This window comes from Oreochromis niloticus, linkage group LG6 (genome assembly GCF_001858045.2).
Source record: "Oreochromis niloticus isolate F11D_XX linkage group LG6, O_niloticus_UMD_NMBU, whole genome shotgun sequence".
Lineage (NCBI taxonomy): Eukaryota > Metazoa > Chordata > Actinopteri > Cichliformes > Cichlidae > Oreochromis > Oreochromis niloticus.
Genome location: NC_031971.2, coordinates 15928075 through 15953694, shown reverse-complemented (window position 1 = coordinate 15953694; position 25620 = coordinate 15928075). Strand labels below are relative to the sequence as shown.

Below are 25620 nucleotides of genomic sequence, written 5' to 3'. Positions count from 1 at the left end.
AATTGAAAGTATTTGAAAAAGTTTTCATTTAAACAAATAAATGAGTCCAGTAAAAATATACAACAAGTTTTTTTACATGGAAACATGAGATCGCTCACTACAGCCTTTCTGTGCCCTTCTGAATGTGGCACATCTATCGACACCCTACACAGACAAACGCAAGACTGCATCAGGTCTCTGCTGTGATTTAAAGCTTTGTGTTTACCTTTTCATTAATTCAAGTGTGTGTGTGTATATGTGTGTGTGTGTGTGTGTGTGTGTGTGTGTGTGTGTGTGTGTGGACAGTAAAGTTTTGATAGACTGCTACTATTGACCTGACCACAGCCACTCACTCTATAGTGAAAAGAAAAAACAGAGGCTACTTTCGGTTTCCAGTTGAGCAACTTGGTCCAACGTATCTTCTCTGTGAGGCTGTAGTGGTGGTGTGTGTGAGGTGGTATCACAGTGAGACCCTCAGTACTGAGCGACACAAGTGTTAATCCTTGGCAAAAAAAAAAAAAAAAACAGCAACGGAAAATAAACCAGAGCACAACCGAGAAATGACACCATCTCTCTTTCATTTTGCATACACTGCATTTTGCCACAGGTGCCTGCAACACCAAGTCTATTTTTCACACTCTTTGTCTATGTTGAAGAATTACTAAGAATTGAACCGTGGGCGCCAGGAAGGCAGATACTGCCAACGGTGTTTCGAAGGTGTGTGGTGAAACTGAACAGAAAACACCTCATCGCCACGTTTCCTTTGTGAGATGGCAACCTTTTTGGTTAAGAAGAGGCAGCTTGTCTCACGCTGTAGCAATCCACATCATGACACCCATAATTGTGATCCTAAAGTTAGCGAGAGGGGATTTATATCGCAACAATGACATACTGATTCTGCTAAAGCTACAATCGCTATCCTTAAATATGAGGGAGGTTTTTTTAGGTCACAACATGAAATGAAAACAAAGAGATTTGGGATTTGTCCATCTGTATTATATAACGCTGTTGAAAACACCAACTAAACAGTGCAGTACAAAGACAGCGTTAGATGCCCGTCAGCGTTCCCGGGTTCACAAAACATCGGATTCATCTCATCTGGGCACTTTTGGCATCAGCGGAAATGTTGGGAGCCTGGACCTACGGTTTGAATGCTGAGTCACGCACATGAAATGTGGCAGGTGTTGCGAGGTACTAGGAAGGTCCAAAGTGGTTCTGAACAGATGCCTCGATTATTAGTGTGCAGTCTATGATAGCCAGGTGTGTAAGTGGAGAATAAATAAGAGCCTGCGTGCAGGTTTCCAATCCACTGCTTACCTGTGCTGAGAAGCAGGAGGACCTTCATGGAGAGGAACTCGTCGTAGGTTAGCTGCAATCGCACAAACTCCTGGCTCACCTGCCTCATGCCCAGACACAGGTCGTACATTGCCGACTGCTGCATGCGCTCCCTGAAGAGAGACAGACAGAAAAAAAAAGAAATTAATAACTAGCAACTGTGTCGGTGTTCTGTTACACTCCTTTCCCCAGTACAGGCTCAGATTTATTCTCAGTTCATTCACTGGTTATTTCTATTTATTTATTTATTTTCTTTGTCGATGCTAACTCACTAACAGGCTTCCTCGCTCTGTTCCTACCAAAACTAGTTCAGTCCAGTGAAACAGTGTTTCCACACAGTGCAGAGGAGGATCCTTCCAGTCTGGGCTAAGACCAGAATACCAAATCCCCCCAGATTGCAGATTGCAGAGCGCTGCGTACGGTCTCACTGCACAGATGCACCAGTTTTCCAAAGCTGTGGCAGCCTACATCAGACCCCATATCTAACCCCAATCCCCATAAAAAAACACAAGAAAAACACATTTGAAAAATTGTGTGTAATTCCAAACACATCCATGTTGGCAGAAATGGCACACACATAAACATATGTTAAGTAGGCATGTGCATGCTTACCAATCAGCATCAGTGCCTGTGCACCGGAGTGTCAAAAATACACCAGTTGCGTTGATTTGTCTCACTCCCCTTCTCTTTCACACACATTTTATCGCTAAAATCATCTTGGCTATGTTACACAACTCACACACACACACACACACACACACACACGCACACACACACAAAGAAACGGTACAAAAAACAGGAAAGCAAGAAACACTAGAAGAGATAAAGCACAAGCCAATCAGAAACACTCTCTGCAGATGCCACAGATTCTCTGGCTTTGGATGCCACTTCACTCTGCTATAAATCACCACCGCATCAGGACTACAGTAATTAAATGCAAGTGGTGCGCCTTGACTTGAAAGAGGTTGGACTTTTAACCACAATGCAGTGACACCACATCATTACACAGGCAGCGCGGGCGGAGACTTATTCTGATAACAACTACATGTAATATTTTGTAGAGGGGACCGGGAGCAGCCGATTGGAAACGAGTGCATAATATTCCCATTAAAGCACGAAAAAAAAAAGACACGCAACGCCTTTACAGTATTTACTGTGCAGCTGTCGGCTCCGCTAAGTAACTGATAAACTGTGACGTCTGAGCACGCCCGCTTCCCCGCTGAGCAGCGCCGTGTATGTGAGCAGTTTCGCAAAGTGCGGTGTAATATTATTTGATACAACTTTGGGCTGGAGTTTCTAAAGTCTCCACACGTTTTCTCTATCGCTACCTCTCTCTCTCTCGCGCTCACTCACTCCCTTCCTGAAATCAATTTTGCTGAATCACTGCCCAAAATGAGCGCCTGGTTTTGGGAAGGGAAGAAGCAGAAGAAGAAGAAGAAGAAGGAGAAGAAGAAAAAAGAAGACAGCAGCAATCTCTCTCCTTCCCTCTTGCTTTCCAATTTCTCTGTATCTCTGTGTGTCTGTCTTCTTCTCACTCGGTTTCCTTTTCTTTCTCTGTTTCTAAGGCAAAAAAGGGAAGAAGCACAAGACTGAGGAGAAAGGAGAGTTCAGAGTCTCCTTCAGCTGTGAGGAGCTCCCAAAAATATATTTGCTCACAAGAGAAGGACAAAGGAAATCATTTAGAATTCAAATGAAATCACAATTAGTGTTCTCTTTTTTCAAGTTCACAAAAGGGTCTTTGCAGATCACAAGGGCTCATTGGGAGGACTCTTATATGTGTTTGATTGACAGCTGAGCAGCCACGGGATCAATGGCACAGTTTAAATAACGCTGTACCACTGGCTACAGTTTTACACACTAAGGACAGACAACGAGTCGTTAACACTTGATAACAAAGAATAAAGAGAAGTTTAGATCAGCTGTTTGACTTTAGGTATGTTTTTGAGCAGTTAAACTGTTCGCCTGTGTTCAAAATTTAAATTCAAATGAAAGTAACAAGTTAGATAAATACAAAGGAAACAAAAAATATAATATGGTAATGGATGGATTATATAGCACAGTTTTACTCTATTTGAGATGTGCTTTATGCGACATGTCACAGTTATCCATTCACACAAGCACTTTTTAAATTTTATCTAAGTGCTTCATATCTAACATTCACACTCTGAAGAACATATCCGGAGCAACACGGGTAACTCAGTATTTTGCCCAAAGACACTTTATCATGCAGACTGGAGCAGCCAGGTATTGAACCACCAATCTTCTACCTTCTATGCTTTACCTCCTGAGCCACAGCCACCTCCTATATGGACAGCTATAAGCAGAATAATTTTTAAACATCTATGATGCATGTAGTTTCCACATTTTTACAAAGTAAAAGCAACTGTTTGCACTCTATAATTATAATATTTGAATCTAGGGCAATTGGTTTGATCTGACGAAGGAATTTACTGATAATAATGGACAAAATTTGACAGATGTACATAGCTTTTAATGTAAAATGAACATCCATGCTTGCTGTATTTAGACTCAATTGCAGACAGCTAAGTGAGGGGACAGGGTGCTCAATAAATGCTTTAATGCCCTAGGCCAATAAGCACTTTGTTGCTATAGAAACAAGTGGACACCGTCCTCTGCCCTGAAGACTGACCGGACCTCAAAAAGTTATGGACATATTGTGTGCCCATATTTGACCTCAAAACAACAACAACAACGACAAGCACGCACACACACCTTCGCTCAGAAAGACTCAACGGGGATGGCAGTGACATGGCAGTGACATCCAGGCTGCCCTGATAGAGCAGCAAGCATGTGACCAACATCCAGGCCGCCACCAACAGCCAGTCTACATCTCCTCTGCTCTGTCAAGCCTAATACCAGGCCCATCTGTCAAAGGGAAGGGCTGCTGTATAGAAACCAACACAGCAACTGCAAAGTATATATATATATTTATATATAAATGATTAATAATCATTCATTATACTCACGCTATTACTTTTTTTTAACATCTCTTCTCTGTGTTAGGACTTATTCAGAGCTGAATGTGTCACATAAACCATTCGGTTTCTATCACAGCGTAAGATTTTCCCCTTAAAACTGATTTCAAAGTAGGAAACACAATTCTTAACCCACTGTGTCTCATTTGCCGCTAAATGAAACTCAGGATGTGAGCTAAGCACACAGTGATACAACACCTAGGTCCCAAACAACAAAAAAAAGGGCTTTTACTGTAGCTGTGTTGCACAATAGAGTTTGTGCTCCTATTTGGTTGTTTGTGTCTCTGTATTTATTTATTTGGGACAAACTGACCCAGTGACATTGACTTATACAAGCTATTAGTTGGGAGCTTTTAAAGCAGCCTCTGACTGAACATGCTCCTCTACAGCAGGCTGCCTAGAGTGGTTACCGTTCTCCTCTTTGATTAATTCTACAACATTCAATTCATTACTGGCCACGCACTGCAGCTCCAATCAGAATACATATATATATATACATATATATAGCATACCTTTCCTTTCTGCTTGCTCCCCTGTTCAAACATATTAACACAGATCAACTGGGCTATTGACTGCTCTTGCCAGGCTTTGATGGTCTGTGCCTGATGCAATTAAAGGACCATCAGAAAGTACAAACGTGTTTTCTTGTAAAGTGCCAGAAATCTGGCGCGAGATTATGACCTCGTTTAAAGTACATCCTGACTTCCTGAGAGGAAAGTCATTACCACAAAACCTCATTGTGGCCTTTTAGTAGCTTTTGGGTGGCTTAATAAAATGCTTAAAATAGCACAGAACCAAATTGCACTGCTTACTTCCTTATGTTTATGCATAAATTAACATTTCAAGAGTGGCTTAAAAATAGAACCAGCAACTAACAGTCTAAGCCTGGGTGTTCACTCAATTACTATATCGACTAATTAACTACTCTAACAACCAAATTGTGCTTTTTCATGTCTTTAATAGATGACTGAGATGGTTGATAAAAAGCATATCTCCTCACTGCCTTAACACATTTAGTGTCAGTACTGCTACCTGCTACCTGCTTACTGTTACGACCAATACGATCTAATAACATGAGAGCCGTGTGTGCGTTACATTGCAGATATGGAAGTGTGGACCTACTCGTTAAAGATGAGGTCAGGGGCAAAGTAGAGCATCTGTCCATTGGTGTGTTTGTAGGAGCGCCAGCTGAGGCAAAAGGAGGACAGACACATCCATGAGTACTGGATCAGGGTGATTTGGTCCTCAATGGGCAGGCTCCGGAAACCTAGCGCACATGAACACATGCACAGCAGACAGATATAACGTCACGTTTTAAATGCAGCAAGGAACACTGGGCTAATGCATTTGGACTTAAGCAGCAACTTAAAGAGGCCTTTATCTAGCCGGGCACGTGCGTGCGTGCGCGTGTTTATTCATGTCTATGCATTAAGCGGCGTGTATCTGTGCTACAGCGAACAGTTTTGTGCCAGTTTTTTATTTAGACATGATAACCACTGGGAAGTATTCACCCATTCTTGTTTCATGCAAATCCCACAAGGCCTCCAGATATTGGCATGCCATCTACGGAGCTCCAAAAATAGACTCAAATAGGAAACTTGCCAAACTCTCAATCAAACTCAGGCAAGGAACCCCTCCTTATCCGAAACACACAGGCCAACTAAGGACACCCAAGTGACTTATCAGGGCTTAGGGACTATTTCAGTCTATATGCGTGTCAATCTGCCAAAAACAATGATTTGTATGAAAACATTTGTGGGAAAGGTATGTCAAATGCCTGGCTGTCAACACTGTTTAGTCAGTTTATATCACGTTATGAGAGTCTTCTCTAAACTGTTACATCTGATCTGTGTGTGTGTGTGTGTGTTTTTACAGGCTGCTTTAAAGTTGACATCAGAAAAGTATGTGTGCTTAATGACTAACATAACAAGAGACTGGGCACATTGCTGTTACTGACATTGCTGGCCCGTGTTGCCTTGCGTGTCGCTCTGCCACATCCAAATGTAAACTGAATGCAGGCAGGGGGCATATCTGAAAGTCGAAGGTGCTCATTTTGACCCTTCTGTCTGGCTTCTATTTATATGTCCGGATATGGCAAGCAGACACCGTGGAGGTATCAAATATTTGCAATACAGCAAATTAAACAGGCTCAAAGAGCTACCTGTGAGGCATCTTTCATTATGTCTGCCACTGACTGGAATTTTAGGGGAACGTGTTTATTCCTCCTCAAACATTATTTTCTCTCAGCTTCCCGTACTCTGGTGTATATGAAAAAATTAATGAGAAAACTGTTCACATAACAACTGGCAACACTGATGCAAATTAGTTTTGTTTTTTTTTCTTCTATAAGAAATCCTAATCTTGATTTTATTAAATGGTAAAATAGGATTCATCTCTAATCTTGTTGAAGCACCGCAGAATTATTTCCTGACCTAATATTTAAAATCAAAATTGGGTGCTCTGACAAAACTGGCAGTGTTTTATCCGAAAAAGATCAAAAGTGAAGATGTTGGCATGTTATCTTCATTAAAACCCCTCTTCATAATTACAATATAGAGTCCCCTCTGATTTATTAGGCTGGTATTTTTACCAGCTTACCACTTTTTTCGATTCAGCCATAAATAAAACTGAATATCAATTCTTTTGTTAGCAGTAAACTATAAGGCCGTGCACATATAACCTACTTCTCTTAGACATGTCTTTAGGGACTGCTTCCACTCTTTTCCAACATTCCTAAACATTCCTAGCAAACATTCCTAAACAGCACTTAGGCTTCAGCCCTCTTGCACTAATGGTCACTAACCTGGAAGTACTTTGGCCCATTTCACCATGCGTACCATCTGCTTTCCAGCCAGGCGGTTGAGACTGGATAGCAGGTGGTCAGTGGTGTCAGGCTGTGTGTTGTCATAGCCAGAGTACACTTCTTCGGGCTCAATCAGCTCCAACACGCTGCAGATGGAGGGCGGCAGAAAAGGTGTGACCACCCCAGGCCTGTGGGGCACCAGGGCATTGGCAGCACTGGCATTCAGCTCCTTCTCTGAGGACAGGTAGCCTCCAGCGCCCCCTGTGGCAGTTTGGCCATCCTTAGAGCCCTGCAGGTCCTCGCTGACTCCCTTCAGCTTCAACTTCTTGGATTTCCGTGCTGCGGGGTACAAAAGAGCCTTTATTAACAGTGTTAATGGTGGTATTTTTTCTATTTATGTGGCAGGCACTCTATGGGTATAAATAACATACTACTTAAGTCAAACATTTATGTCTGCTGTGCTGCTATCACATAAAAAGTGTTTGTTCAATTTCCTGTTTACTCACACAATCATATAGTTTTATGGCAGGTGGTAAACATTAAGATGCAATACAGTTACCTACACTGCACTGTAAACCAGCTAATTACTAGTTATAAGTTATCAATACTATCATATAAGTGTTACCCCTCATAGGGGGTCATCTGATTCTTGGCATTTTCTCTTTGTTCTCTCAAAACTCAAAGATATAGGCACATAAGCCTTCATAACTTCTCTCCTCATGGAGCTTTTTAAACAACAGATACAAGCATGTTTAATTTTAACTCTTTCTGCCATGTCTAGGGTGTATAATCTCATAGTATATCAAAAAATCAACCATTTGTGGGAGCACAGCTGGTAAATACTTAAACTGAAACTTAACTAGAGCCAATCAAAATGCGGGACGTTGTCTGACGAAGGACGGGGTATGAAAATTCTGTGCGGTCCCACATAAGGTGGGACATCTGGCCATCCTACTGCTGGTATAAAAAGTTCCTGACAGGCACTCTTGCTATGTCAGTGTGACTTCTCTTCAGATGCTCCAACTTCCTCCCAAAGCCAGGTTTGTTTGGTTAACTGGTAACTCTAAATGAACTGTAGGTGTGATTTTGAGCATGAAGGCAATCTATCACAAGGCTGACATGAAGAGACAGCCTTTCACCCTGTGACAGGTGGCATAGGCTCCAGCCCAGCCCTGATGCTTTTGTCGCTATAACCACCTTATCTCCAGGTATTGCGGTTTCATTGTGTATCATACATCACAGTTCTGATGACGAGCCTAATTACATTGCCATTAGCCAGACAGACAATAATGATGGCTAGGATTAGCTTTCTGCAAATGCAGTTGTAATACCTTGAAATTTAACACTTTCCTTCTGGAGAAGTAATTCCCCCCGGCCCTCGTATAGGCAGGTTTTTACCTTCCTTATTCCTCCTCCATTTTCATCCCTTAAGTGTTAAAGTATAACGTGTTTATAGAGATTAGTTGAGTCAGAATTTTGCTTTCTAATTCTGTCTTATTGTCAGGATTTTAATTTTTAAAACAGAGCTTCTAACCAATAAAGGACATCTGACCACTAACCATGTGACGTTAACTCCTCGGGCCATTTTGGATGTGTGACAATCATGGTGACTATGTAGGATCAAGTGAACAAGACCCCAGTCACACAGGACAAGAGACCAGTCCGCAACCATCTGCCAACCACCATTTGTGAGTGAAAAATAAGTATTTCCCAACAGGTTGTGAGTGGTTGCTGGAAGTTGTTGGCAAAAAAGTATAAAGTCCCAATCACACAGGCCTACAGAGTGGTCAATGACCCCCTGGCAACCACCTGTTGTAGGAAAAAAGGTATTCCCCAAGCTGTTAGCAAGGACCTGGCAAGGACTGTTGTGGTTGCTAGTACATTGCTGCGGTTGCCCTAACATTACAGGCAACTGTAGCAAAGTGCTAGCAACCAAAGCAATCAAAAAATACTTTTTTACTGTAGGACAAGGGTGGGGAACTCCAGGCCTCAAGGGCCGGTGTCCTGCAGGTTTTAGATATGACCCTGGGTCAACACACCTAAATGAAATGATTAGTTCATTAGCAGGCCTCTATAGAACTTCAAGACATGCTGAGGAGGTAATTTAGCCATTTAAATCAGCTGTGTTGGATCAAGGACGTATCTAAAACCTGCAGGACACCGGCCATTGAGGCCTGGAGTTTCCCCACCGCTGGTAGGACCTTCTTTGCAACCAATTTCACTTAGCCAGAGCCACAATTTTTTTTCTGGCACAACTTCACCTATTTCCAAGGCGCATGGAGAAGATGACGTGAAGACTCCAGCGACACTTAATGTATCAGACAACAACTTTTTTGGGTGACTGATGCGTTTCGGCATGTGGCCTTCATCAGGGTCTGGACTTAGCCAGGGCCACCAACTTCCAGGAACCTATACTTGTCAGTCTGGGGAATACGTTTCCTTAGCAACCAATGATTGTATCACATCCAATATGGCAGACAACTCTTGAGGAATGTGTGCATGATCTCGTGTGGGAAACCTAAATAGCAGCGTTTTAATTTCTCCAAAATGTCAGTGTCTTTACACACTTTCTTCATCGCTCCAGCTTAAACTAACACGCGAGTCTTTGTGATGATAATTGGAAACGGAAAGTACAGTAAAAGCCTTCTGTTTTCTTTTACTAGAACAAAAACTCTCACGCTGTTAAATTATTCCCTCAAATATAAATGAAGCATTTCAGTTCCACTGATCTCATCGCGCATTAGACAGCAATGCTTCATCACATATTTACAACAGCTTCCTCATCATTAGGGAACCAGACAAAAAAGTCTAGCTATTTTTTAATTTCAACTTGCAGGTATCACTCTTTCATTATGTATCATACTTTTCTAATCGCTCTGTCATAGATGTTAATCAACAGCTCCAAACATGCTCATAGATAACCCCACGAGCAATACCCGACAATGTGTCGGGTGTAAATGTGCAGACACGGCGGTTGAACAGCAAACGAGTTTTAATGTAAGCAAACATGGCTTGAAGGAAACAGCATCTTTTTGAGAGAATCGAGAGAAAGCTTCAAGGGTTGTGTGAAAAACAGGTCACCCCTAATCAGCTCCCACATCTGTTCTTTGTATATGTTTTAGCCAGAGTTGTTTTAACCCATAATAACTGACAGAATTAGTTTATTAGCATGTAAAGTGACTATACACCCCAGCAGGTTTTCTCTGACCTGACAATCTCCTCACCTTTTGTATGGATTCCATGTTTGCATCCCTGATAAGAAGTATATTTGTGCAGCTTACGTGGTTTTTATTTCGCTTTTCGATATCTTACTTTATTCCATCGTCACGATGAAATTTATCAGTGCTTCCCTGCACGCTGCACTACATTTACGACTCCGATGCTGATTCAAATCGGCAGCTCTGAGTGTGCTCACAGCTGGAGTTAAAAAGCGCCTTTAAAAGTTTAAACCAGCTTCATAATAGCGGTAATAACAGTAAAATGTTGGTTTCAGTGAAGCCAGCTAACCCCAAGTTCAATTTGCATCATGATGCCAGCCTCAGGTCTCTTGTAGCTGATACTCTGCCACCACCAGAAAAATGAAAAAGACTGCTGTCCTTTACAAAACATGAAATTGTTTTTCCTTAATGTTAGCTTTCAGGCACACCTCACTAAAATGGTTTTAAATGCAGCAGCTTTCTCTACTGGTCATCACAACAGAATTGGGGACAAACAGCTGAGGCCTCACTGGCAACCTTAAGTTTGTTTTTGAGTCACGGTTATGTGATGCCTTTCAACACCCCAGCACTACAGAAAGAGGATACGTATATTCCAAGCTATGTATGCTTAAGGTGACAATTGTTTGCTTTTAAACTGGCGTCTTGCTATACTCGTATGCGATAACATCGCTGGTTTTACAACTGTTGCCTGTGGTGAGGCCTGAGGTGCATTATCAGAGGGTAACCATAACTATAACATCTGACTGGAGTCAAACACTGCATCCGTTTTGTTTCTTGTAGTTTTATGTGCTCCTGTCTGGTCTCATCTGTGTCTAAATTTGAGGCTAGAATCATTTTTTTACATGACAGACTAAGTGAAATCGAGTAATCTACTTAAACCTAGAAATTTGTGTCTATTGTCTTGTTGTGCTACATTGCATCAGACACCAACACTGCTGCTTCTGACATATTAGAAGACACCTTCATCCTTGCACCCACCTATCTACTCCTATTAGCCGGTGAGGTTGCTTATTACTGACACGTTCGCCTCTTCTCAGTGCATAGAAAATGTGTTTGCTTTCAGATAATATTTAAACATAAAACAGTCAGTTCTGCATTTCTTATCACAATTATAACTGTTTTTTTTTTTGTTACAGCGCACAGATTTTTCTTATCAGTGCATGCAGTGTAATATTTACAGACACCATTGTAAATTATTGAGTGTTTACAATATTCCAATTCATATCAAGCCTCTTTCTTTTACTCAGACTATTAATTACATGGAGAAAAGGATATTGTTTGCTAACGTTAGCAGCTAATGCTCCACCTTTTTTTGATATCTGAGTTTACTTGCTAGATGTCTCTCTGACGTAACTGCACGCTGTTACTTCAAGCTAGTTTTCCTGGCTGCCTATTGTTCGTAGCAATAATGAGTTCTCTTCCGAAGCTGTTTTTACCAGTAACATATATGGCACACACAGACATACCCAAAGACAATATAAAACACGGTTCTAGCTTTAGGTTGGAAAAATGAGCACCTTCAACCTGCACTTTACCCGAAGTCCACCAGATGGCGATAGCTGTGATTACAAAGAGCCTTCCCGTACTATAGTTCACTGTGGGAAAACAGCTTTCTGACTTGACCTCTGTAAACATTTTTCTGCTCATTCTGGGTCATGCTGAATGAAAAATATTACATCTAGTTTGTAAATCCTGGTCATACTATGTTTCAAAAAGAGGATTTGCCACAATAAGCTCATTTGCTTGTGATTAACAAGCCATTAGCCAATTAACAACTGGTTTTACAGACAGACCCGCCTCTCCTCATCACTGTCTGTTTTTTTCTTCTTTTTATTCCAAACCAAGACGAGGACGGTGAAATCGCTAACCTCGTGGCATCAATCGAGACTATAAAAATCAATGCCGTCTACGACGACACCTCACAAACCTGTTGGGGTTACCACAGCAGGTAGTTCCCCCATGTTTCATTTGACAGATTTTTTTTTTCCTTCTTCCTGACTCAAAGTGATTTTTGTCTCATCCCGGGATCAAACCAGAGCTTTCACTTGTTGCCACATGTATAATCCACTATTGAGCCACATAAAGCTGTTGTTACTCGTTAGATAATAAACAAATGTCAATAAGCTAAATTTTCAGTGGTATTTCAGGTTTGTTTTAACGATAAGAAATATCACATACTAGATACAGTTACCAAATTTGCTATTTCTTTGTGCTCTCGGCTCTCACTAGGTTGGTGTAATTTGCATGAGCTGCTTTAAATTCATGTAGCTAGTCCATTACTTTTTTCTTAAAGTTCTTTAAAATGATGCTAATTTGTTGTTTTTTATAGTTGCTTTCTACATATTTGCACTTACTGTAGCTGTGGGCTGAACTGACTAACTCAGTGGTGCCTGTACGATAGAGGGGTTATCCATCTGGGGTTTGATTTATCTGCTCGAATCACTGCAACTCATCCTTCACTCATGATTCTGATAATGTTGCTTCTGGTCAACTCTGCCTCTTTCACACGGAGATGCTCCAAGTTAAAAGAATCAGCCAATAACTAGCTTAATGTTGCCAGGACAACCACTGGTAGCCAAAGTGAAGGCAGATGACTTCCAGATTGAACATGCGTCATGGTACAGATCCCATGTCTCTTGTAAATGATGCTATAGTGGCAGTAGGAATATATATTTATAAAAGGGACTACTTACACTTTACACAGCATGAAATAATATTCTCAGATTTGTTGGCTGGAAGGCAAACTTCACAAAAAAAATTCTGATATTAAAAGAGCATTACAAAAATATGTCTATTATTAAGTTTTGGGAACATGTCAGCTTTCTTTACTGGTCTTCACAGCATACAGTAATTATATAAACAGCTGAAGTCTCTTTCAATGGATTACACTGCTGCTACTCAGAAATACACTTGCTGGCAACCTTAAGTTTTATTTATTTGTGACTCATGGTCATATGATGCTTTTCAACACCTCGTAGAAATACTGAAAGAAGAGAGAGAAGAGACAGTGTTCAAGCTGTTCAACTACTTGTTCACTACTTCAAGCTATGAGTGCTCATACATTGCTGGGTGTGAAAGTATTGTATGTGGCTAGTTACTGGAGGGTATCTGTAATCAAACTACTTTTTTGGTGCCATTTTCCAGCCCCATGTGTGCTGAACTTGCTGTGCTGAAGGGCAATGTTTAATGTGACTGAATGACTAACACTTTATAATACTGTGGCTATCTAGCTGTGGTATTCTGCTTTAAAATCCAGCTTCACCCCTGCATCCACCTATAGACTTATTATCCTCGTATACCCAGCTCTTCACGGACAGTGAACATTGTGTCTGCTCTCAGACCGTTATAATACCCACCAAAACAAAGTGGACTCTGTTCCTTTAATACACTAGCAACTCACTATTACATCCATTTCATATTGTTTTGTTGTCTGAAATATATAGAGGCAAATTAAATTGTCTGTGGAAAAGTAAGCTTCCACAAGTTTATAGGACAGAAAATGGATCTTAAAATCCTTTTCCAAAATTGATTTTCCTAATCAGCGTCTGTTTATGTGAGTTTTGTTATACTGTGAGTTGGTTGGCCGGCTTCCTGGATAAACTTTGCCCCAAATATTGGATGTACCACTTCAAATCATAGGCCTTATAACAAAATAGGTTGTACTCTCATTTAAAAAGTTTGGCATTTCACTCTTATTCTGAGGAGTTCATTTCAAGTGGCCATTCTTATGGTGTAATTCTGAAGGTTAACATTTTTGTAACATTAAAAGGTATTGTATTATAGAAATCCCTTTAAAAAAAGAGTATAATAGTTCATTCAGAGCTAGAATTTCTTTTACATGGCTTCAGTAGTGCATTGGTGAGGATTTTTTTTAACAAAAAATCCTTTTGAATATTCAATTATTTAGTCAACCTAAAACTATTTATCCTATTTTTAAGGTCCTGAAGCTTCCCTGAGTTTTTACAATATCCAATATGCCTTTATGCATATATTTTATTGTTTATCTAGTAAATTGCTAAAATCCTAAAATGTGTCTGTACAATTTTAAGCGGACTCTTTTTTTATGTGTTTACATTTGTGGTGAAATTCACTTCCCTTTGGGAGCGTAGAATAGGAAACCATTTGTAATTTCAATCTCTCTAATGGAGTGAAAATCTATCAAGTGTGCTTTTAGCTTTGCACATACCACTGTGACCCTGAATTGGAATATGCCTGTGGCAAAAAAATGAATATATTTCACTTAAAAGAATAAATAAATAAATAAAACACAAATTTTCACCGCTAAAATACAGTGTCATACTTCCTTATACCACAATGCTGCAACTTGTCTGCAGGCTTTTTTTTAGCTTGTACTGTATATAGTATTGTTGAGCTACACCTGCTGTAGATGCATTATGCATATCATATTCAGACACATAATATAAACACAAACATCCTCTGACTCAGCATCCCAGGGCCTCTTGTGACTATATACGGACCTACATTTATAATTTCTATGAAGCAAACAGAGGCTGACTTAAATGCCACATCTGAGACAAGTGACCGGGCAAATGTGTAATGAGGATGTGACTCCTTACCTCCTAGGTTCATCCCAGCCTGGAGACACTTCCGTACACGACACGCCGGACAGTTTTTCCTTCGGATCTTGTCAATGATGCAGTCGTTTCTCCCAGCGCACAGGTAGTTATGCTGACCTACAGGGAGACAAGACCCTGTCAGTTTGATGATGACAATCCTGCAGCTTGACACAGAATAATAGTGATATTTTCAAAGTGGAGAAAACAGGGTTTTTTGTTTGTTTTTGTTTTTTCTTAGAAGAAAAAAAAGCGAAGCAGGAGATAGAAGCCGGTTACTTACAGAGGAAGGATAATAGTTCTGAACATTTTCCAGGAAATATACAACCAATTACATGAATGGCAGGAAATGTTTCATTCTAATGTCAGATCTCTGTGAGCCACTGTAATGTAGGTCATCAAGGTAAGCTGTAAAAAAAAATGTGTGGCAATATCGGTTTTCACGATTCTGACTGTGAAAATGATTAAAATAGTGATTATTCCGCTCTCACCTTCCGCGGCGTATGACTAATAGTGCATTAGACAGTAAATAGCATGAGGGTTTTTAGAATTCGCCGGAGCCAGGACTCTGACTGCAGCTAGACTATTCCTGACAGTGATGCTAACATGGCGAGAATCCCTCCTGCCTCCTGCCTAGCCCTGAGCTAAACCCAATGATCTCCCATTTCAGAGAGCTTCCTTCCGCTCCACTAGCTCTTCACTGTACAGCTCCGCTCTCCTCCTCCACTCTTCTCCTTCGCTACGCCTGCGTCTCCATCCCTCCTTTTCCACACGTCCGCCAGCCTCAGAGCGCCATACGCCCACACACAGACAGGCTCATGCACATGCACACATACAGTCATTCACTCTCACTATCTCACATGCGCACACATGCACATACAGCCAAAGCTGCTCCACTTGGCAATTTCAAAAAATAAAATAAATAAATAATGCAAATCTTGTATCTGATTCCAGAAAGAAATAAAAACACGCACACACACACACACACAGGGACTGAAATCACAACCCAACCCGGATGGAGTGGTACAGTGTGCCATTGTGACCCTAGTGACCTAAGTATAAGGCTTAGCTCCCTCAGGGCTTATGTTAAAACTGTGTGTCCCTCCCACAAACACATACATGGTTGCGCGCATGCAAATGCTTGCATGTCTGTGCATATTGCTCCGTATTTTCCCTTGCACGTTTGTTGTCAGTTGTTTGTTTCTCTCAAAGTACGCGCAATTTCTGTCGTGGATTGCAATGCTTTTAGTACGGGAGCTCGCCGTGTGGCGTTCACATGCAGTTTATCTCCAGCGACAACGCTGCTGTGCATTGCATTTTGTTGCACCTACAGTACAGTATCTGTATTTGTGTGTAGGACTGAGTAGAAGTTGTTTTCTGAGCTAGCAGGAGTAGTGCGCAGTGTGTCTGTCTGGCTGCTGCCAAAAGCCAAGGAACCGAGCTGCAGGAGGAGAGGCAGCAGCTGTAGCCCCACCACTATTTCTGGCTAAATCACATGACCGTTACATAAGCCCATTTTTCTTGCTCTAAAAAACAGTAAACTGCGACACAGGAAACACAACGCAGCCATCCCATTCCCTGCACCCCCCCCAATCCTCGTGCGGGCACGCACACACACACATGCTTACAGTATACACAGTCACACATTTGCGCCTCTTTAGGCCAGACCGAAAGGCAGTTCGGAAAAGTCTGGAGTCCTCGTGTCAACCGTTTGGCTCATTCCTGTGAATCTTGTTAATAATTGTTAGAGTGAAACACACTTTAAGAGCCAGCCAAAGTCGCAGTCTGATGGTAATACGTGTGCAACTTTGTGTGTGAGTATGTGTGTAGGTGTGTGTGTGTCAAGCATGAGAATTTATTTATGCACACTGTGCATGCGCTCACATATACTCGCGCAACATGTTTACCTTTTAAATTACTTCTTGATTCGTGCAGAATGAAGAGGAAATTCCCTTAATAAAAACTGAGAAATTTTAAATATTTAGAAAATACGAATGTAAGGAGCATTATTAGGAAATTCTTCTAAGAAGGAAATTTTCTTTCCAATTGACCTACAGCACTCTGGTTACCCCACGCCTGCTCTCAAAAGCGAAAATCAGCTTCAGGCCTTTGCTAAACTACAGCCTTTAACCTGACATATTTAAATAGCCAGTAAACACAAGTGGTCAGACCCCTGTTTGTGACAATAACCTCACAAATACAGATGCAGACGCGCATCAATAACGGCGCCGTGCCTCTCTGAAGGACACTCGCCAGTGGACGCACACTTCTTCACTGGGTACTGTTGCTGTGGACCTAACTACAAAACGCAATCGTGGACGACAGTAATTTAATTATTGACTCGCAAAGCATTTGGTCAATTCTCTGATCACCGTTCATTGGTGTTTATGCAACCTATCATTACACAGATACAAAAATAGCAAACACAAAAAAAACAAACAAAAAAAACAGAGATGTAATTGTTGTCACCAGTGAGCCAGCAGTATGCAAATCACTGCCTTGCAATGGCATCGCTACTCCGCTTCTTTGGACAGCACACAAACAGCTGTGTTGGATGAGGCTTTACACAATTACGTTTTCCCGTCTGGATCGTCACAAAAAGAGGCTGGAGAAGTTATATTATGATGTAAATCGAAGCTGTTATTTTGTTTACTAATGTGTCTCCTTTTATAATGATGGACTCCAAGGGCCAAGATTTGCCCCCGATCTCCTTCCTTTGTGTTGTATGTCATGCTTTAAGTTATGATTTAGCCCATAATATAGCATCTAGAGTTTTATAATGTACAACAGCAGCCACTTGTGGCAATATTGCTGTCTACTCTTATTTAAAACTACTAAATCTAAATCTCAGATGCCAAGTGGTCTGAGCTTTTAGGCATTTTCTTTTCTTGCAATATAACTATGCGAAAACTTTCTGTCGTCTAAGGCGCGTTTTGAAAATAATTCTCTGCAAATTGATAAGCATCCTGAACGCCTCTGCAAAGGATGAAGACATTTTTGCATAATTGTGCTGGTATACCTATTTTTAATGGACAGAGCAGGAGCTGGTACGGCAAGCATATTTGCAGCAGCACTTTATAACGTAACGCCACTCCCTTAGTGCTGTATCTTTAAAAAAAAAAAAAGGGAAAAAAAAGAAAAAAACAATTACCAGTGAAGACAGTGATAAAGCCCATCAGATTGGCGGCCCTTATTTGGTTGAACACAAAAGGTGTAACCCACATTGAAGTCACAGAACAAAGGTATCACCAGGGAGCAGGAAGAGATGGAGGTCAGATTATATCCGCTGGGGAGACATGCAGGTCAGCCTAGGCCAGAGGAACTGAAGGCATGGAGGAAGTAGTGCGAGTTATATCATCACACAAGCACCAAAACATATGGTGTACTTGTTAGTGCCACAACAGACTTTATAGGACAGTAGACAGTGTTATGTATGTTGTTTTTATTGCTAAAACGAGGCATTAAATAGAACATAGTGAACAGCCGCTTAAACAAGAATATGTCTGTAGTGCAAGACATGTTGTTCAAGTGCACAATTTTAATATAAAAAAATAATTTGTAGCCCTCATGTATTGTTTATGTATATGAATATTCCTAAAAGAATGCATAATTGAACAGTATTTAATAGTGTAATAAGATATCCCTTCTAATATCATTACAGGCCTATTTGCAATCGAAGCAACACACATGCTTAGAGTAAGTCTTTTTTACTCTGAGCCGTGCACCTGAATTCCTTTTCCTCTTGTGCCTCCGGTTGTGTCTTTGTTATGCAGTTTCTGATTAAAGGATGTATAATGTGGGAAACGTGTTGGCAAGCTGAGATCGGGACAACGCTCCTGTCTCCAGCCGTCGTTGCATGAGCTCCTGCACACACAACCTGAAGCATTCACCGAGGAGGCACTGCAGGGAGGCCTTTCTCCCTCCCCCCGAGCCTGAGCTGAACAACGGGATTGGACAGCAGAGCTGCCAATCCAAACACAAACCGGGCAAGACGTGTCCTCAGACGACCTCTTCCTCTGAGGAGGCAAGGAAGAGTGAGTTTTTCGGATTGACACGAGTGCCATGGAAACCACGGCCCAGTCGGATTTTTAGAGCTGAATGAGGGCGTAGCAAGGTTGACTAATTTCTCGTGTATCACGTAAACCCAAAGTTTAAAAAAAAGAAGAAGAGGAACAGTAAGAGCAGCTAGTAAACTCCAAGCATGGCCTGGTATTATTACGAGGAGCAGACATGCCAAGCCACTGATGACATGTGAATAATAAGTTGGCGCTGAACGCTTCAAATGTGCGCCACATGGAGCCGTTTATTGAGTGCAGCTGTCTTGTATCAACAAACTTGTCTTTAGAGGAGTGAAAGCAGGAAAGAAGCACATATGAATGCATTCAGCTATTTCCACATTTCATTAGCAGCGATGGCACATATTTACAAAGCACTGTTTTATGTCAGAGGGTTGTTTTCTGCAGCGCAGGACTAATCCATAACCTGAAGAATTAACTTCAAGACATTTACTGCAGGTTTGCATGACAGTTTAGTCAATAACATAAGTACAGCTGCAAAACCTTGTGAGCTTCATAAGTCATTCTATATTTATTTATCGGACAATAACATGTCAGATGTAACGGTAAATACAGTTAATGTCTAAAAAAGCTGCCATTCTCTAAAAGATAAAGTGGATTATTTGTAGTAATTGCTTATCTATGTACTGATATTTTGGTGTCACAGCACTGTGTGAGAGCAAAGTTACTAAATACTACTGAGATGGGGTTTTTTTGTTGTTTTTTTAAGGTGTTGCACTTTGTAGACAGTTTCTACAGGCCTTTTAGGTTAGAGGCTAAATCCCAACATTATTTTGGCCTTTTAGCCAGAATAATCCAGAGTACAGTAGTTTTAATAATGCAGTTTTCCCACAGACTGAAATACTTTTTGTGTATTATTAAAAAATAAGATCCCGTGGACAGACTCCAACCTTATTGGCTTTGACTGCAGCAGCCAACCATATAGTCCCTGTTCTGCTCTGCAGTGCTGGCACATGAACTATATTTCCACCTTTGTCAGGTTCAAGTTAAAGTGGCCCAGGAGCTCACAATGAATCTCTGCAGCACATCTTATTTGTAGAAGAAGGGCTGTCATTGCCAACTGCAGTCCAAGACAGCGGGACAAGAAACAGCTAAATGAAATCGAGGTTTCTCACAAGGTGTCATGCGCACATTGCTCTAGAGTTGTCTGCCATATTGGACGTGTACAACCACTGGTTGCTAGGGAAAAATGTGTTTTCCCCGACTGGTTAGTGGCAGAAACTGCTGTTTCTTGCTTCGTGAAATCGGATGCACCAAAAAAAAAAACCAAAACCCCCCCAACTTTTAGCAATTGATTTGATTGCTAGCAGTTTGCCACGGTTGCCTGTAGTTCTTCACATTGGTCTGCAAATAGTGCATTTTGGGAAAGTGCGATGCGAACAATCCAGAAGTGGAGAAAGTTCACCTTCAAAGTAAAAGCTGTGCCTTGTGAAATATGTTAATTGAAAGTGAACCTTCTACATTTCTGGTTTGTGTCACACTTTTCTGTTCCAATAAAACTAAAGCTGGAGTAATATACCAGTGACTGAAACAACCACAAAGACGCTTCATGTGTTTGTCATATGGTTGCAGAGCAGTCTCTAGGCCTATGTGACTAATCTTTTCCCTTGGTTTTACATTGTCACCATGATTAAATGGACATAAATGATGCTGAGTGAATGGTGCTAATACAGCTGGGTGGCTAATCCAAAGTGAACACAAAATGTGTAGTTTGAGCCTAATTCGCAGTACTGTATACCACAGTGTTTAAATATTATTTTGCTTATCAGTCATTGTGTTGCATAGTTCTAATCTATGAATGGCAGCAGCAGCAGGTACTTTAATAAGTTGTTGTTGCTGCCCTCTGTATTCTAAAAGGACGTTTTGCCACCAGCAACCAGCAGGGAGTTATTTTGGACTATCTAAATGAATAGTGATATAGCTGTAATGTCAACAGCCATTTTAACAAGTTTAAAAAATTATTATTTTTTCCTCCCGCAGGTTATAATTGCTCTACATAAGCACAAATACACGGCATTGTGATTTAATTAACGGCTCAACCCCGACTGCCGACACAGCATCTCGCGGCGCTTTGATGCCTCATCCCACCAAAGAGCTTGAAATGTCCTGCGAATTCACACTGCTAACACAGTAAGTCAAGACAAATGATAAGAGCACTTATCTACATCTGCACTACGAATAGAAACGTTTGCCCCCCACACGGTACAAAGTGTCGTAAACTTCAACTTTTTATGTAGCAACTTGATTGGCTTATATATTTCCCAGTAATCAGCAAAATGCCCGCTTTGGCGTGATGGACTTCTCCCACTGATTGCTACTGGGGATTATGTAAGTGCCATGTGTTTCTCATGCAGTGCCTCTGATATACATTTATCCCGTGAGCGTTAGCAATTAGAGGGCGTGTAATGTTAATATATAATAATAAATACATTGGAATAAATCATTTTAATGCATACTGTATGTTGTGAGGTAAGAATGAACTGAGGGCTGTTTTTTTCTTTTCTTTGGCAAACTCGGAGCCAGAGAGTTCTCAACACCTAATTTAATATTAATATATATTTCACAGGCTCATGGTTATAAACTTTATAGTGTACAGTTGGCAGCGCCTTCTGGTAGATATGACAACATTAAGTGGAATGAATATTAGTCCTCTTGAGGAGAACTGTAAGTGAACAGATTTGGACAGTGAAGGGCCCATGTGGCCAATAGATATTCCAAACAGATGGTCTAAATGTAAATCTAAAACGTAGACTTCAAAAGGATAACCGTGCTGAGGCCCGGTGATGTTAAAAAAGAAAAGAAAAGCTACCTAGCAATGACCTATATGACTCAAGTAAAGAGAAAACCAGACTCTTCACAATCACAGAATATCATCTGATTTGTTGATGACTTCAGAATGCTAGCTCTGTAGTAAGGGCTGTGAGCCAGTTAGTCGTCTAATGAGCTACAGCCGACCGAAAACTTGTGTCCCCCGAGGCAGGCCGTGCCAAAAGAAATTAAGCATGGGCTGGATTATTCCCCTTGTACAGATGCCCACTCTCTGCAGTCTTCTTTTATATCTCCCATGCCAAGTCTAAGTTTTTAACTTTGAGAGAAAAGAGGAGGAGAAGGAGGAGGAAATACTGGGAGAGGGGCGGAGTGAAACGTCTCCTCACGTCCTGACTTACACCTCTCCGGCACTCGCTGCTGACACATCACTTTCCATCCCTCTCCATGTTACTTACTCCCAGCTCCTCCTCTCTTTATCTCGGTCTGCGTCTGACTTTTTCTTTGTCCTTCCTCCCCCTCCTCCCTCGCTGTATCCGTTTCACCGTCCTCTATCTCTCTTCCCTTTGCAAAATCCTTCTCTCACTATTTTCATCCTTTGCTTCGCTCTCCATCCACCTCAGCAGCGGCAGCAGTAGCTGTTGAGGGGGGTCAAGTAAGGTAAAAGCTCACATGTCTCATGCAAACTTGATGACATAACACCACTCTAGGGGTTGCTTTCATAGTTTGCACAGTTGCCTTTTTTCTTTTTTTGGTTGTGCAGAATCAAGAGGAAATTCCCATAAAAAAAAAAAACCCTGAGAAATACTGAATATTGAGAAAATATGAATGTAAGGATCACCGTGTTAAATTTGAAAGGCATTATGCAATCACTGAAGCCTTTTCGGTATTTTTATAAGAGCAACAAATATGGTTTTAGTGCCGTAATTACAAAAAGATGTGAGCACTGTCCGGTGCCTCACCGGACTAGCGCTCCCGCACAAAATCCGATCTTGAGTATCTGCCGCCGGCGTTGTGCCAGACAGGCTTGAAGCAAGAACAACGGCATGTCTGATTCGATAACCCCAGACACATAATCTGGTTTTAGGTCTCTACGTAATGACGGTGTGTAAATATCATCAAATTAAGGCATGATTTGATTGGGAATGAATGCAATTCCTTCAATGGTCAGGAAAACACCTAGAGGGCCTGACGGCTGGCTGGCTAGCAGCCTTGTTTGCTCCTGTTTTTTTTTCCCCCCCCGCCTTCACTGGGTCTGTAAAAGTGTGTTTTGCATTCAAACACTCATCTAAATGAGTTAGGCCAAAGCCTCAGGCAACAGGCACAACATGAAAAGCACATTATGACTGGTGCTGATTTTCCCCAAGCTAAATATAACATAAAGGGCTGCTGCTGGAGACTTACCTACTGAATTGCTTTTTTCTTCCCCGATGACTCACTCTATAAATGTAATGCCTAATTTTGGTCATTTCAATGATATTTTAGGAATAAATAAACAGATGGTCTAGTGAGATTAAACAGTAGTTTGTTGCATACATGCAACGGTGTAGTGGAAATTTTAAAAAGCAACTATTGGTTAATAATTCTTGCAAAAAAGCACAGTGTGCTGAATGTGTGGAAAGAGCAACTTGCCACCATGTCCTTGTTTAAGTGAGCTCTTTAAAACTTTGTTGTCACATCTGAAAATGACTTATTCCATTTTTCTCATTAACATTTTCATACCTAACATTAGAGGCACATTATAAAGTGAGATTAAAGTCATCAGTCTTTTTACCTGGATAAATCACCGTGGTAACTTGTGCTGAACACATAACCTGGTCGGGAGCAGTCGTCATGTTTCACTGATTCTTTTATTTAGAGCATGTTTTAAGTACGATAGAGTTGTAGGAATATGTTTTATATGTGCAAACTGTTAATCGTACTAAAACCACAGAGGAAAGTCCAGCTGTTACAAGTTACAGCTGCGCAAACTTGATATTCTCACTGGAATTTAAATGTTTTCAGTTGGTGATTGTGTATGATTTTTCTTTTAATACTTCTAGTTTTAGTCTGTTTGACATTGCTGGACGTATAGCTCCCGGGGTAGAGATTAGATCACTGAAACTGAAAACTAATTATGACCAAGAATACCTACTCAATCAATAAATTTATTTCACTTTAATATGTCACAAACTAAAGCAAAGGTAGGCGCCACAGTGGCACGGTGGTTAGCACTGTTGCCTCACAGCAAGAAGGTCCTGGGTCCATATCCACCATCTGGCCGAGGCCTTTCTGTGTGGGGTTTGCAACTTGTCCCCGTGACTGTGTCGGTTCCCTCCGGGTACTTAAGCTTCCTCCCACAGTCCAAAGACATGCAGTTAGTGGGGTTAGGTTAATTGTTGACTCTAAATTGCTTATAGGTGTGAATGTGAGTGCAAATGGTTGTCTGTCTCTCTCTGTTAGCCCTGTGCCTCTCGTACTGTGAAAGCTGGGATAGGCTTCAGCTCGCCCCACGAAACCCTGAATTGGATAAGCGCAGGAGAATGAATGGATGAGGTGGCTGTCGCTCAGGAGGTATAGGAGGAAACTAATCGGAAAGTTGGCAGTTCAATCCATGACTGCTCCAGTCTACATGTCAAAGTACCCAAGTTGTTCTGAATGTGAGTGAATGTTAGATAAAAAGCACTTCAGCATAGAAAACAAACTTGCGTGAATGGGTATGAATGGCTGAATGCACTTTTCTGGTCTTATTTCCATCTTATTTTTTGTGCGTTGCATTTTACTGTTATACGTTTTGTACTTTACGGAATTTGTTGAATTTTAATTTCACCACTTTGTCATCATCATCTAACAGTATCTCTGATTGGAGTAGGTGACACTCATAAGGATTGTCTTGTGTAGAAGAAGAGTCACATGATGCGTGAAACAGAAAGCACGGCTTAACAAAGAAAGATGGTGACCATCGATGTCATACCTATTATCTAAGACTGGGTTTGAAGTTTTTTCACGCCAGCTAACACAAAGAAAGCCTGGCTGTTAGTGTCCTTCATAGCATATCGCTCTGGTATAAGATCCTCCACATAAGCAGAATATCGGCCAATAAGTCTGAGAGCTGTAACTGTCAGTTTAAGCGATTCTCTTCATTTATCTGATATTGAGTGAAATAATTAATTAGAAATCCCTGCAGCGTAATTGAACAGTATTAATGTGTCTTTTCTTTTTTTTCCTGTATAAAAAATATGAGAGTCCAAAGCACAGCAATGAAAAGAGGCAAACAAAACTAGCATCTTAGTCACAAAAGTAGAATTTCTAGAACATCAATTAAGAAACGCATTCGCCAATTTGAAAACACGTAAGGCTGCATATGCTGCAGATACAAAAACACTGACGTCAACTAATCATCAATGTTGTTCCAAAAGAGCAATCAAAAGATAATGGCTCCATACCTAGGTTCAGCTTTTTACCAATTACTTGTTCATTATTTTTTGTGTTGCCTCAAATGCAGTTATTGTGTACTTGGCTTGTACCAATCTCTCTGTTTGCTTGTTTCCTGTGCTCGCTGTGTGTTTCTTATGCTGCATACCGTGTTTGCTATCAACTGGTCGATATGTTTCTTGATTTGCTTGCTGTTTTACTTATTATCTTGTCAGAGAGGTGGTAATGTTTTCTTGCACTCCCTTGTGTTTGCTTAATCTGCAGGGTTTTAAGCTCAAGCCAGTGACATCTCGTCTAAACGTGGGATGATGCCATACCTTCCACAGCTCTTTTGAAGAAGACCTTGCAGCTTCCACATGTTACGACGCCGTAGTGACAACCCGATGCCTCATCTCCACAAACCAGGCACACTTTGGCCGTCGAGGACGGTTGTCTCAGTGGCGAGCTGAAAGGACACAC

General features: G+C 41.1%; 1 protein-coding gene and 1 long non-coding RNA gene across 3 annotated transcripts in view; one reads left to right on the top strand and one right to left on the bottom strand.

Moving 5' to 3' along the window:
• Window positions 1-25620, bottom strand: part of nr3c2 (nuclear receptor subfamily 3, group C, member 2) — an 87743-nt gene that overhangs the window by 15544 nt on the left and 46579 nt on the right. For both annotated transcript variants that reach the window (XM_003449674.5, XM_025907629.1), the window contains 5 exons: window positions 25479-25606; window positions 14909-15025; window positions 7114-7452; window positions 5433-5577; window positions 1297-1427 (listed from right to left, as the gene is read on the bottom strand). In XM_003449674.5, coding sequence (XP_003449722.1) covers window positions 1297-1427; window positions 5433-5577; window positions 7114-7452; window positions 14909-15025; window positions 25479-25606 — 860 coding nt within the window. The remainder of the gene's footprint in view (window positions 1-1296; window positions 1428-5432; window positions 5578-7113; window positions 7453-14908; window positions 15026-25478; window positions 25607-25620) is intronic.
• Window positions 18658-25558, top strand: LOC112847031 (uncharacterized). Its single transcript, XR_003220311.1, has 3 exons — window positions 18658-18939; window positions 20962-21111; window positions 25426-25558. It is a non-coding gene; the product is annotated as an uncharacterized LOC112847031 (long non-coding RNA).